The sequence below is a fragment of the Bufo gargarizans genome, chromosome 6, assembly GCF_014858855.1.
Source record: "Bufo gargarizans isolate SCDJY-AF-19 chromosome 6, ASM1485885v1, whole genome shotgun sequence".
In the NCBI taxonomy this organism is placed as follows: Eukaryota; Metazoa; Chordata; class Amphibia; order Anura; family Bufonidae; genus Bufo; species Bufo gargarizans.
Genome location: NC_058085.1, coordinates 92,760,853 through 92,773,042, shown reverse-complemented (window position 1 = coordinate 92,773,042; position 12,190 = coordinate 92,760,853). Strand labels below are relative to the sequence as shown.

The window sequence follows — 12,190 nt, the reverse complement described above, 5'->3', positions numbered from 1 at the left end:
TTCTAACATGAACACATTATTCTCCACCACCAGGTCCCTCAATTCATTTGCCGAGTGGCAAAGTCTAGATCAATTGTTAGCAAATCAACGGTAAGATAACACATTAGCTTTTATTCTTGATACAAAATGCTGAAAATGTTTTACATTTTTAGGGCAGGTACTTATTTTTGTAGATTGCTAAGTACTGCGCTACTAGTAAAACTGGGGGAAGGGAATTGACAACATTTCCAGCCCATCTACCTAATCGTCTAACAATGTGAAATACTCTTACTTTCTGGCACTTACTACAGCAATGATATAACTGAACCAATTGGAATTAGGCAAAATGAAAGACAGGTGGACTTACTGTAAGCAGTGTTCTTGGGTGGCCGTGAATTCACTGTAACTCTTCAGTGACACTTTGAACTGATCCATATAGACTCCATTGATTGGAAGCTGTCTCTGGGCCACCAGGATCTCCTAAAATATAAAAAGTTTCAAAAATAGTTTCACAAAACAAGGATATAGTCATTCATGACCACATGTCCTTCAGAGCCCACCACCTAATATCAGCTTTATTTTTCTCCCATATGTAATATGTGCCACCATCAAATAGTAAGGTAAAATAGTAAGAACAAAAGCAAAAGCATCCAATAGCAGTGGACAATGCCAAATATGATTTGAAAGAGCAGTATAAGAACAAAATGGTTGAATATTAGTAGGAACATAATCTGCAATGTGAGTTACATGAGAAATATAGTATGGAAAAAGGCCCAAATACCGCACGTCGGTGGTTTTAAGCCCCAGCAAGTACACAGGTGGTGACTAGGGAAAATTTTCCCAGGTGCTTGCCAACCCAGGATAAACCCTACCAATTTAGAATGTACTACAGTGGGGAGGTAACGATTAATGTGATTAGGTAGTATGGATGTAAAAAGTTTAAGGTCAACATTAAGGCAGGAGATGGGACGATAGTTCGCAGGACTAGAGTGACCCTTATCAGGTAGGTTTAGGAATTACTGTAAAAAAAGCAATGAGCATGTCTGTAGGCAATGTGCCCCGTTGTATAAAATTTTGCATAATTGCACTTTTTAATTGGGGAGCTAAAATATCCTTAAACTTAATACATTGGTGAAAATCCATCTGGTCCTGGCAATTTGCCTGGATTCATCTCAAAGCTTTCTGAGTGTGGTGCAGAAGGGTCGCATCAAATTGAAGCTTTGTGTCTTTAATAGCTTTAATGAGATACAATGAAGGTTGTCTTTATCAAATAATATTTTAAAGGGGTTGTCCCACAAAAAATATTCTACAGTTTTCAAACCAGCACCTGGATTTGAATACTTCTGTAATTAAATGTAAGTAAAAATGTTATAAAGCCAGTGAGTTATTTAATAAAATATATCTGTAGGTGTGCCACCTGCTCTTTGTTCTTTTTCCTTATTTTTTTGTCCTGCTCACTGAGATGGCCGCACATGTTTAGTTTCCTCCTTCAACTGCCTCCTGAGCTGTGATAGGGAGAGCATGGCCACACCCCCTTAGCTGAAGCAGAAAAGACACTCCCCTTAAGCTGCCAGATTGATATAAATCTAGCAGAGCAATGAATAGGGAGATCTCTGGATCCATGTGAGGTACAGGACTGGTTTTAGCTTAGTTAGAAAGAGATTGTCATGTGCTATATGATATCTGATTTTCATTTTTTTACATTAAAAATGGGATAACACCTTTAATATAATTCAGCATGGAAAACTAGGTACTTTTGCATTGTACTTTCTTTTAAAAAAAATGTTCCTGTTGTGAGATATTCTCTTAACTTCATTAAAATAGCTCCCACTTGTGTTTAATCTGATAGTAACATGCATGTTCACCTATTAAGGTGGTCACACATACTCAGTTCCATCTTCCAACAGCCAACAGCAGTATCTAATGTTAGAAGCTGTGATTGCAGGGAGGGAGCTGCAGCGGAAAAGACATGAGAGAGGACATGTCCCCTGAGAAAGGACATGCCTCCTGGGCTACCAGCTCCAAATATATCTAGCACGGCAAGTAGAGCAATGAATGGGGAGATATCTAGATCCATGTGAAGTACAGGGCTGGTTCTACATTTGTTAGAAATAGATTACATCAGTCATGGCATGGTATTCCAATGTCAACATTAGAGATGAGCAAATCGAAGCTGATGAAGTGGAATTCGTTCCGAATTTCAGGAAAAATTTGATTCGCACTGAAGCCGAATTTCCTCGCGCTTCGTGGTAACGAATTGCATTTTTTCCTAAAATGGCTGCTGCACGTGTGAGGACATGGAGAAAGGAACTCTGGGAAGGCAGGATCACCCATAATGCCATGCATGCAGCCAGCCAGCCCTGTTACGTCACCGCCCTATAAATAGCGGCAGCCATCTTAGATTCCGACATTTACCAGTGTACTTAGTGCAGGGAGAGATGTCTGCAGGCGCTAGGAACAGTGATAGAAAAGACTTGATTGTGGTGAAACCTGATTTATGCTGTATAAATGCAGGGAAAGGATAGGGAGGAATCGTTCCACAGCATTTATGTAGAACAGGGTTCAGTAGTGGAGGTTACAGACCGGGTAATAGGAACAATCCTATTACACCTTGAAGCACTGACTGGGGATCCAAATTGCCATTATACAGCTCTGTAATTCCAGCAAACCATTCTTGTTATTGGGGTACAAGTGCTGTTTGATATAGCCATTAACAGGATGTATTACAAGGAAATATTTCAACAGTATGTCTTATTTGCCCTTGTACGGTGCAGTTATATGTTGTAAAGCCCTTTTTGCTGAGTATTAGTGTCAAAAGAAAAATATGTTTGCCCTTGTGCGGTGCAGTGATATATTCTAAAGCCCTGTTTGCCGTGTATTAGTGGCAAAATAAAAATATATTCGCCGTTCAGCGTTGCGCTTATGTGTTAAAAAGCCTTTTGTGTTGTGTAAAAGTATAAAAAATTAGGGCCTAATTGCCGTTCAGCGGTGCAGTGATATATTCTAAAGCCCTGTTTGCGAAATAAAAATACCTCCTTTTGCTGTATGGGCCTAATTATAAAATGGTGAAATTTTTTATTTCAAACATGTTTTTTGCTGTATGGACCGAATTACATTGTCGTGGGTCCTGCAGTAAACATAATGAAGACGCTGATGACAACACACCAGCAGCCTTTACCATCTATTCACAATTAAATCAAGCAGCTTCAGTAAGTTGAAAATATTCATGTGTATTTATCTGCTCCGTCTGCATTCAATCTCCGCAGCACACAAGACATGACAGGAGAGCCTCTGCTTTGGAGTCCAGGTCCAGTTTCTTAAGATCAGGAGTTCCATCAGAATTGTGCATAACATTCTTGCTCCCTGTGCAAAACCATAACAAAAGGACTTCGTGGACAAAAGAAAAATATATTCGCCATTCAGCGTTGCACTTACATGTTGAAAAGCCTTGTGTAGTGTCAAAGTGGAAAAAAACAAGGGCCTATTTGCCATTCAGTGGTGCAGTTATACGTGGTAAAGCCCTTTTTGCGGTATGGGCCGAATTGCGTAGTGGTGACATGTTTTATGTGAAACTGGCTTTTTTAGGAAAATTGATGGGTGATTGTACACCTCCTTCTGCTATGGGCCGAATTACAAAGTGGTGACATTTTTAATTTCAAACATGTTTTTATTGGGAAAATTGATGGGTGATTATTCACCTCCTTTTGCTGTATGGGCCGAATTACGAAGTGGTGAAATTTTAAAGCAAACTCCGCTGCTCTGTATCTCTTGTGAAGTCAATGTCTCCAACTATGCCCTCTCGTGATTTACAGCAAATACATTATTTTCATGAAGAGATCCAAGAATTATGTTGGAGGCATGTGGTGTATGCAAGCCATGTGCGACCCCTCTCATCACTCTCATGCTGTTCTGCACCTAGTTTGCTTGGGCGAACTGAGTCACACAGGGTAAGAACTGCTCTGTGTCCTTCATCAACAAATCGAATCCTGGCTTTCTGGGCTACAACTAAAAATCGTAACCATGGTGACCGACAACGGGAAGAATATGGTGTCGGCACTGCGTCAAGGAGGGCTGAGCCATGCGCCCTCCATGGCACACTTGTTCAATCTGGTTGTAAAGCGGTTCCTGAAGTCTTCCACCCATCCGCAAGACATCCTAAAAATGGCCAGGAAACTTTGCATGCACTTCAGCCACTCATACACCACACCCTCCTGCAGCGGCAGAATGGCATCCCCCAACAAAGGCTGATATGCAACGTTTCCACCCATTGGAATTCCACCCTCCATATGTTGGACCGACTATACAAACAGAGAAAGGCCATAAACGATTTCTCGATGATCCAAGCGGACAGGAGTACTCCTCTGTGTAACTTCGATGTCAGCCAGTGGCAGCTCATGCATGACACCTGCCGTTTGCTCAGGCTCTTTGAGGAGGCCACGTTATTTGTCAGTCACCAGGACTATGCGATGAACGATGTCATTCCACTGCTTCATGTCCTGGAACAGATGCTGGTAAATCTGGCTGGTCAGGGGACTGGAAACGTGGAGCCTAGATTTTATGACCACATGAGCCCTGTGGGGGCTGAACTGGAGGAGGAGGAGGGCATTGGAGCACACGCAATGTGTAGCGGAATAGGTGGTTTTTTACACACACAGGACAGGAGAGGAGGAGCAGGAGTAGCCAGAGGAGCTACAGGGTGATGAAGAAGACAAGGCAAAGGACCCAGACACACAGTGGCAATATGCAGTGTAGATGGAGGCAGGGAGTCCCTCCGAGTCATTTGCACAAATGGCCCGATGTATGCTCGCTTGCTTGGGTAGTGACTGACGAATTGTCACCATTCGGCAGAGGAATGACTTCTGGCTCTCCACCTTCTTGGACCCTAGCTACCGGTACAAAATGGGGCCCTTTTTTCACCCGCTGAGAGGAAGCACAAACTGAACTACTATAGAGACATCCTATGTAGTCAGTTGGCCGCTGCCTATCTGTTCCATCGTCCATCCTCTGACCAGGGGGGCCCTCTGCGCTCACGTTCCTCTGCCATGGCTGCTGTGGCAGGATGGGGGGGTAGGAGCAGTTCCAGCTCCATCAGCAGCAACTTGAGTCTAGAGTTGCTTTCTTCACCCGCCTAGTGAAGAAACTAGTGCTCACCAGCAGCAGCAGCTAGACCTGGAGCAGGACCTAACCAGCAGGTGGTGGCATACTTGGACAGCACCCTGCCACCCAACATTGAAGATCCGCTGGACTACTGGGCAGCCAAACTGGATTTGTGGCCACAAGTAGCAGAGTTTGCCCTGGAAAAGCTGTCCTGCCCAGCCAGTAGTGTGGCATCAGAGCAGGTGTTTAGTGCGGCGGGGGCCATAGTTACCCCAGGAAGAACTCGCCTGTCCACCCAAAATATGGAGAGACTGACCTTTGTCAAGATGAATCAGGCGTAGATCAGCCAGGATTTCCGCCCACTGTATGGCTTGGTGAATGGTGTCTGAACCAAGGGTTTGGCTTTGTGTCTCATGTTAGCTCTTGTTGGAATGGAAAAGAACTGTACAAGAAAGATGGTTTGCATCTTTCTCTCAAGGGAACGAATGTCCTCGGTGAACAGTTCCAAGTATTTGCTAAGAAGCATTCAAACTAGGAAAGGGGGGCAAAAGAGTGATAATCCAGCAGTCCGACTGCCCCCCGGAACAATATCAGAAGAGGCCAGTAGCACAAAGGTTAAGAAATGACAAGCTCAGAGTCTTGTCTACAAATGCTCGCAGTCTAGGGAATAAGATCAATGAACTTAAGGCTATAATGGCATCTGAGAATATAGATGTAGTGGCTGTTACTGAGACGTGGTTCAAGGGGAGTAATGACTGGGATACATCAATACCAGGGTTCTCTCTATACAGGAAAGACAGAGTAGGCAAGAAGGGGGGAGGGGTGGCCCTGTATATGAAATATAGCATAAAATCTAATTTGATACAAGTTAGCAAGAACAATTTAGAGTCAGTTTGGGTTACCTTGCAGCTTGATAATCATAAGGTAACTCGTGTAGGTGTGATATATAGACCACCTAGCCAAGTCAAAAAATTAGATGATCTACTAGTTGAGGAAATAGCTAAAATTACATTGAAGGGGGAAGTTATCATTATGGGAGACTTAAATCTTCCTGATGTAAACTGGAAAACCAAAATAGCTAGTTCTGCCAGGAGTACAGATATTCTAAATTCCCTACTGGGATAATCTCTACAGCATGTAGTGGAGGAGCCAACCCGGAAGGAGGCCATTTTAGATTTAGTATTCACAAATGGGAATTTGGTATCTGATATTACTGTAGGGGAAAGCTTGGGATCTAGTGATCACCAGTCAGTGTGGTTTACTATAAGTACAGTGACTGAGTCACACCACACAAAAACAAAAGTTTTAGATTTTAGAAAAACTGACTTTTCTAAAATTAGATTAGTGGTACACGAGTCCCTATCAGACTGGAACAGTTTCATTGGAGTCCAGGAGAAATGGGACTACTTAAAAGTGGCACTATTGAAGGCAACAGAAAATTGCATTAGGCTTGTCAGTAAAAGCAAACAAAGGAAGAGACCACTGTGGTACTCAGCAGAAGTGGCCAAAATTATTAAAAACAAAAAGATAGCACTTAGGAATTATAAAAAAAACAAAATGAGGATGACAGACAAATTTATAAGATTAGGCAGAGAGAGGCCAAACAAGTTATAAGAGCTTCTAAAGCTCAGGCAGAAGAGAAATTAGCTCAGTCAGGGAAAAAAGGCGATAAGGCATTCTTCAGATACATAAATGAAAAAAGGAAACTAAAACAAGGAATTACTAAATTAAAAACTAAAGGAAGGTATATGGAAGAAGATAAAGAACTAGCTGACTGCCTCAATGAATACTTCTGTTCAGTTTTTACTAAGGAAAATGAAAAAGAAGGACCTCAGTTAGGAAAGAAGACTAATGAATCTTTTGACGCATGTGTCTTTACAGAGGAAGAGGTTCTAAGTCAACTGTCTAAAATTAATACAAATAAGTCACAGGGGCCTGATGGGATACACCCAAAGCTATTAAAAGGGCTCAGCGGTGAACTAGCAAAACCATTAACAGATTTATTTAACCAATCACTGGCAACAGGAGTTGTCCCAGAAGATTGGAATTTAGCAAATGTTGTGCCCATTCACAAGAAAGGTAGTAAGGAGGAATCGGGCAACTATAGGCCAGTAAGCCTGACATCAATAGTGGGGAAATTAATGGAAACCATACTTAAGGAGAGGATTGTGGACCATCTAAAATCCCATGGATTGAAAGATGAAAAACAGCATGGGTTTACTTCAGGGAGATCATGTCAAACTAATCTTATTGATTTTTTTGATTGGGTGACTAAAATAATAGATGGAGGAGGTGCAGTAGACATCGCTTATCTAGACTTTAGTAAGGCTTTTGATACTGTCCCACATAGAAGGCTTATCAAAAAAGTGGAGTCATTGGGCTTGGACTCCAATATTGTTGAATGGATTAGGCAGTGGCTGAGGGACAGACAACAGAGGGTTGTAGTCAATGGAGTATATTCAGACCAAGGTCTTGTTACCAGTGGGGTACCTCAGGGATCTGTTCTGGGACCCATATTGTTTAATATCTTTATCAGCGAAATTGCAGAAGGCCTCAATGGTAAGGTATGTCTTTTTACTGATGATACAAAGATTTGTAACAGGGTTGATGTTCCTGGAGGGATACACCAAATGGAAAAGGACTTAGGAAAACTAGAGGAATGGTCAAAAATCTGGCAATAAAATTTAATGTTAATAAGTGCAAGATAATGCACCTGGGACGTAAAAACCCAAGAGCAGAATATAAAATCAGTGATACAGTCCTAACCTCAGTATCTGAGGAAAGGGATTTAGGGATCATTATTTCAGAAGACTTAAAGGTAGGCAGACAATGTCACAGAGCAGCAGGAAATGCTAGCAGAATGCTTGGGTGTATAGCAAGAGGAATTACCAGTAGAAAGAGGGAGGTGCTCATGCCGCTCTACAGAGCACTAGTGAGACCTCATTTGGAGTATTGTGCTCAGTACTGGAGACCATATCTCCAGAAGGATATTGATACTTTGGAGAGAGTTCAGAGAAGAGCTACTAAACTAGTACATGGATTGCAGGATAAAACTTACCAGGAAAGATTAAAGGACCTTAACATGTATAGCTTGGAAGAAAGACGAGACAGAGGGGATATGATAGAAACTTTTAAATACATAAAGGGAATCAACAAGGTAAAAGAGGAAAGAATATTTAAAAGAAGAAAAACTGCTACAAGAGGACATAGTTTTAAATTAGAGGGGCAAAGGTTTAAAAGTAATATCAGGAAGTATTACTTTACTGAGAGTAGTGGATGCATGGAATAGCCTTCCTGCAGAAGTGGCAGCTGCAAATACAGTGAAGGAGTTTAAGCATGCATGGGATAGGCATAAGGCCATCCTTCATATAAGATAGGGCCAGGGGCTATCCATAGTATTTAGTATATTGGGCAGACTAGATGGGCCATATGGTTCTTATCTGCCGACACATTCTATGTTTCTATGTTTCAATGCCTGATGCATCAGACTAGATCATCCATGGTGCCACACCAACACTTTTAAAAAAGAGACCGGTTTCTTCTGGCTACCTGCCTCAGCTACTATTCTGATGCAGCCACCTGCCTGATGCCACACATCTGATGCCATGTGCTCCTTCTTTCACCCACCATCTTCAGTTGGTACTGGTATTGCCACCCACCTCCCCACTCTGTCACCGGGTCACTATGTGGTCTCCTGATGCTGCTGCCACCTCCATACTATGTCACCTTGCCACTCTGTGGTCTTCTCATGCTGCATCCACCTCCACACTATGTCACCTTGCCACTCTGTGGCCTCCTAATGCTGCCGTCACATCCACACTGCCATTGTGCCACTCTGTGGTCTCCTCATGCTTCTTCTACCTCACCACTATGTCATAGGACCAATCTGTGGCCTCCTCATGCTGCTGCCACCTCCACACTATGTCACCTTTCCACTCTGTGGCCTCCTGATGCTGTCGCCACCTCCACACTGTCATTGTGCCACTCTGTGGCCTCCTCTTGATGCTGCTGATGCCACCACCTCCACAGTCTGTCATTTTGCCACTCTGTGGTCTCCTTATGCTGCTTGTACCTCACCACTATGTCATAGGGCCACTTTGTGGACTTCTAATGCTATTCCCACCCTCCCCACTTCATGACTGGGCCACTATTTAGCCTTTTTGGCTTGGCTGACATCATAATTTATTTGACCCTTCTTCTGATCCGTCACAAGGAAGGAAAAATAAGACGCACAACTGATCCTCTCTGTGTATCATTTGTAAGACCTGTATGGTCCCATCAGAATTGGTTTATGATTTAGTAGCCAAAAGCAGGAGTGGGTACAAAACACAGAAGACATGCAAATTTTCTGTTTTGGATCCACTCCTGTTTTTTTGGCATTAGCAATACTGATGGATTACTAAACAAATGCTGACCAAGTGAAGGCGGATGCTCCACAGACAGGATCCGTTTTTTTGGGGTTATTGTTCTGACGGATCAGAGGAAGGGCAAAATAATCAGTGACGTCAACACAAAGTTACTGCTGACACCCTCTTCACGCTGTCAGTGGGGCTCTACTTGTATAAGCGTTTAATAGAACAGGTTCTGTAGACATCTATGTGGAATCAGCTGACGACGGTGTAAGAGTAGTGCACTTCTTCTTGGCGCTAACATTGACCTGTAAGGCTGAGTTCATACTTGAGTTATTTGGTCAGTTTTGGCACTGAAACTGCCCAAATAAGTGAAGTGTGCAGTGATTCTAAGAGCGACTCCTGTCATCTGCATGTCATACTTACTCACAGTATTGTTTCACTACCATAGCAGACTCCCTATGTGTGTTACTGCAAGGCACAGTGTTCTACACCATTACACAGGCTCTCTGCAGCCAGGAAACTTTTTTTTACGAATTTCGTCACAAATATATTCAGATCAAAGCGAATAAAATGAAAAAGCTGAACCAGTGAATCGAATTTTGAAAAAATTTGCTTATCTCTAGTCAACATCTCTGCTTGCAGTTATTCAATAGGAACTTTCATAATTTACTTCCAGGGTATAAAAATGTGTCCCGGTCAGGCGATGCTCACACAAATGCTCTAAAAATACATAGTAGCTGTAATCAGTCCTGTAGCTGTGTGTCCATGGCATGACTAGGGCAGATTTTTATTCCCTGGGAGTAAACAATAAAGGTTCATATTGAATGACTGCAAGCAGCGATCTTGAAACTAATGAGAAATTGATCCAGAAAATATATTAGAAAATTGTATAATGTTTAATTATACATGAAATAACCTTTATTTGCAGAAAGTGAAATATATCCCTTTAAGAACAATTATTATATATCTGATTTGTCACATTTCCCTTAACCACAAAGGGATTATTCATCTTTCTATTTGGCAGATGTCACTTAATTCTCATTACTTTGATAATTAATCCTGAAGACAACGTACCATCTGTGTCGTACAAGAAGTCACATCTTCCTGCAACGGATGTAGCCTCGGACTCTGCATGCAAGAAAAAAGTTCTAAAAATTATGTCTAATAAATGACATAAAAGATACATTGGAGAAACCCAACCATAATGAGACACTATTCCTTCTACCGTAAGTACCTGCAAAGATTAGCTGAAAAGTGGTGCGCATCTGCTCCTGGCTCCCAGCAAAAAGGGAATATGGCTTCCATTGTAGTGGGGGAAGGTTTCCGTTTCAGCAAGACGGCACCTATCCAGGGTCAGAGCAGCTTTCACACAGTCAGCGTTTGGTCAAGAACACAGAAAAGGCGCAGATCTCTCCGTTATACCTTATCTGTATGTAGCCTCCACTCCTGGTTTTGGCTGACAATCACTGATCGAAAGAAATCACTGATCAAACACTGACTGTGTGAAAACAGCCTGTTTCCCAAGTTCTAACTCTGCTGTTCAAGTGAGAAGATGTGGAGTAAATCCTACAAATTTGTAGCCTGCGTTGAAAAGATCCCCCTCTATCATCTAGCACGGACAGCACAGCTCCTCTAAGCAGGGTCCACAGACAGTCCTCTCACAGGGATGGATTACTGAACCCCCGCAAAACGGATCCGCAAAAAATACGGATGACATCCGTGTGCATTTCGTATTTTGCGGAAAGGAACAGCTGGCCCTTCATAGAACATCACTATCCTTGTCCGTAATGCGGACAATAATAGGACACGTTCTATTTTTTTGCAGAACGGAAATACGGACATACGGAAACGGAATGCACACGGAGTAACTTCCGGTTTTTTTGTGGACTCATTGAAGTGAATGGTTCCGCATATGGTCCGCAAAAAAAACATAACGGACACGGAAAGAAAATACGTTCATGTGCATGAGGCCTAAGAGGAAAAACAGAGGAACAGCACAATGCAGAGCTCTTAGAAAAGATGTGTCAGAATTGTTATTTCATGGAGAAAACTATTATTTAACCCCCTGTCAACCAGTCAGGTGGAATAAAGTCTTTACCAAAAATACAGCACCCACTCACAAGCGCAGTCGGCACCATAGCCGTCGTTTCAAACAGCAAAGACCCAGGGCTAATGTCTACGGTCGGTGATAAAGCAGATCTCAGACATTTAAGGATACTTTCACCCGTTACTCAGGGAACAGCCTGCTGGATCCGTACTACAGTGTACATCTGTGAGCGGAGTAGATCCGGCCACAGAACGGCAAATATGCCGAAAGGTGGATGGACAAGAACCGCTGCACGCAGCTCACGGATGTACACTGTAGTTACGGATCCAACAGGCTGTTCCCCTGCCAGAACGAGTACCGTCAATGTGAAACAGGCCTAAGTCCTCAGATGCCGTGGTCAATTGTGACCACAGCATCTGAATGGTAAAAGCTGGGAGCATCCCTCACCCACGCCTGGAACAGCTTCCCCTCACTAAGATCAGGAAAGCTGTTTCTTGGTAACGATAGGCTGGAGCCTGATGTAGGCTCTGAAGCCTATCAAAGGTATATCCCAATGTAGGCAGCACTACCTTGAAATACACCGAATTTTCTATTCAATGCATTCAATCCTATTGATAAATAGATATGGCTGATGACTGCATGTTGGTTGGCCCTTGGATGGGGGGGGGGGGGGCTAAAAAACAGTTTAAAAAAGTTTTTTAAAATATAAAAAATA

The 12,190-nt window shown here is 42.6% G+C and overlaps 1 protein-coding gene across 1 annotated transcript in view; it reads right to left on the bottom strand.

The window, feature by feature from the left end:
- Positions 1-12,190, bottom strand: part of NECAB3 (N-terminal EF-hand calcium binding protein 3) — a 166,625-nt gene that overhangs the window by 14,393 nt on the left and 140,042 nt on the right. Inside the window, exons 9-10 of the mRNA XM_044299479.1 lie at positions 10,503-10,556; positions 347-459 (exon numbers count right to left, since the gene is read on the bottom strand). Of these exons, the coding sequence (XP_044155414.1) occupies positions 347-459; positions 10,503-10,556 (167 nt within the window). The remainder of the gene's footprint in view (positions 1-346; positions 460-10,502; positions 10,557-12,190) is intronic.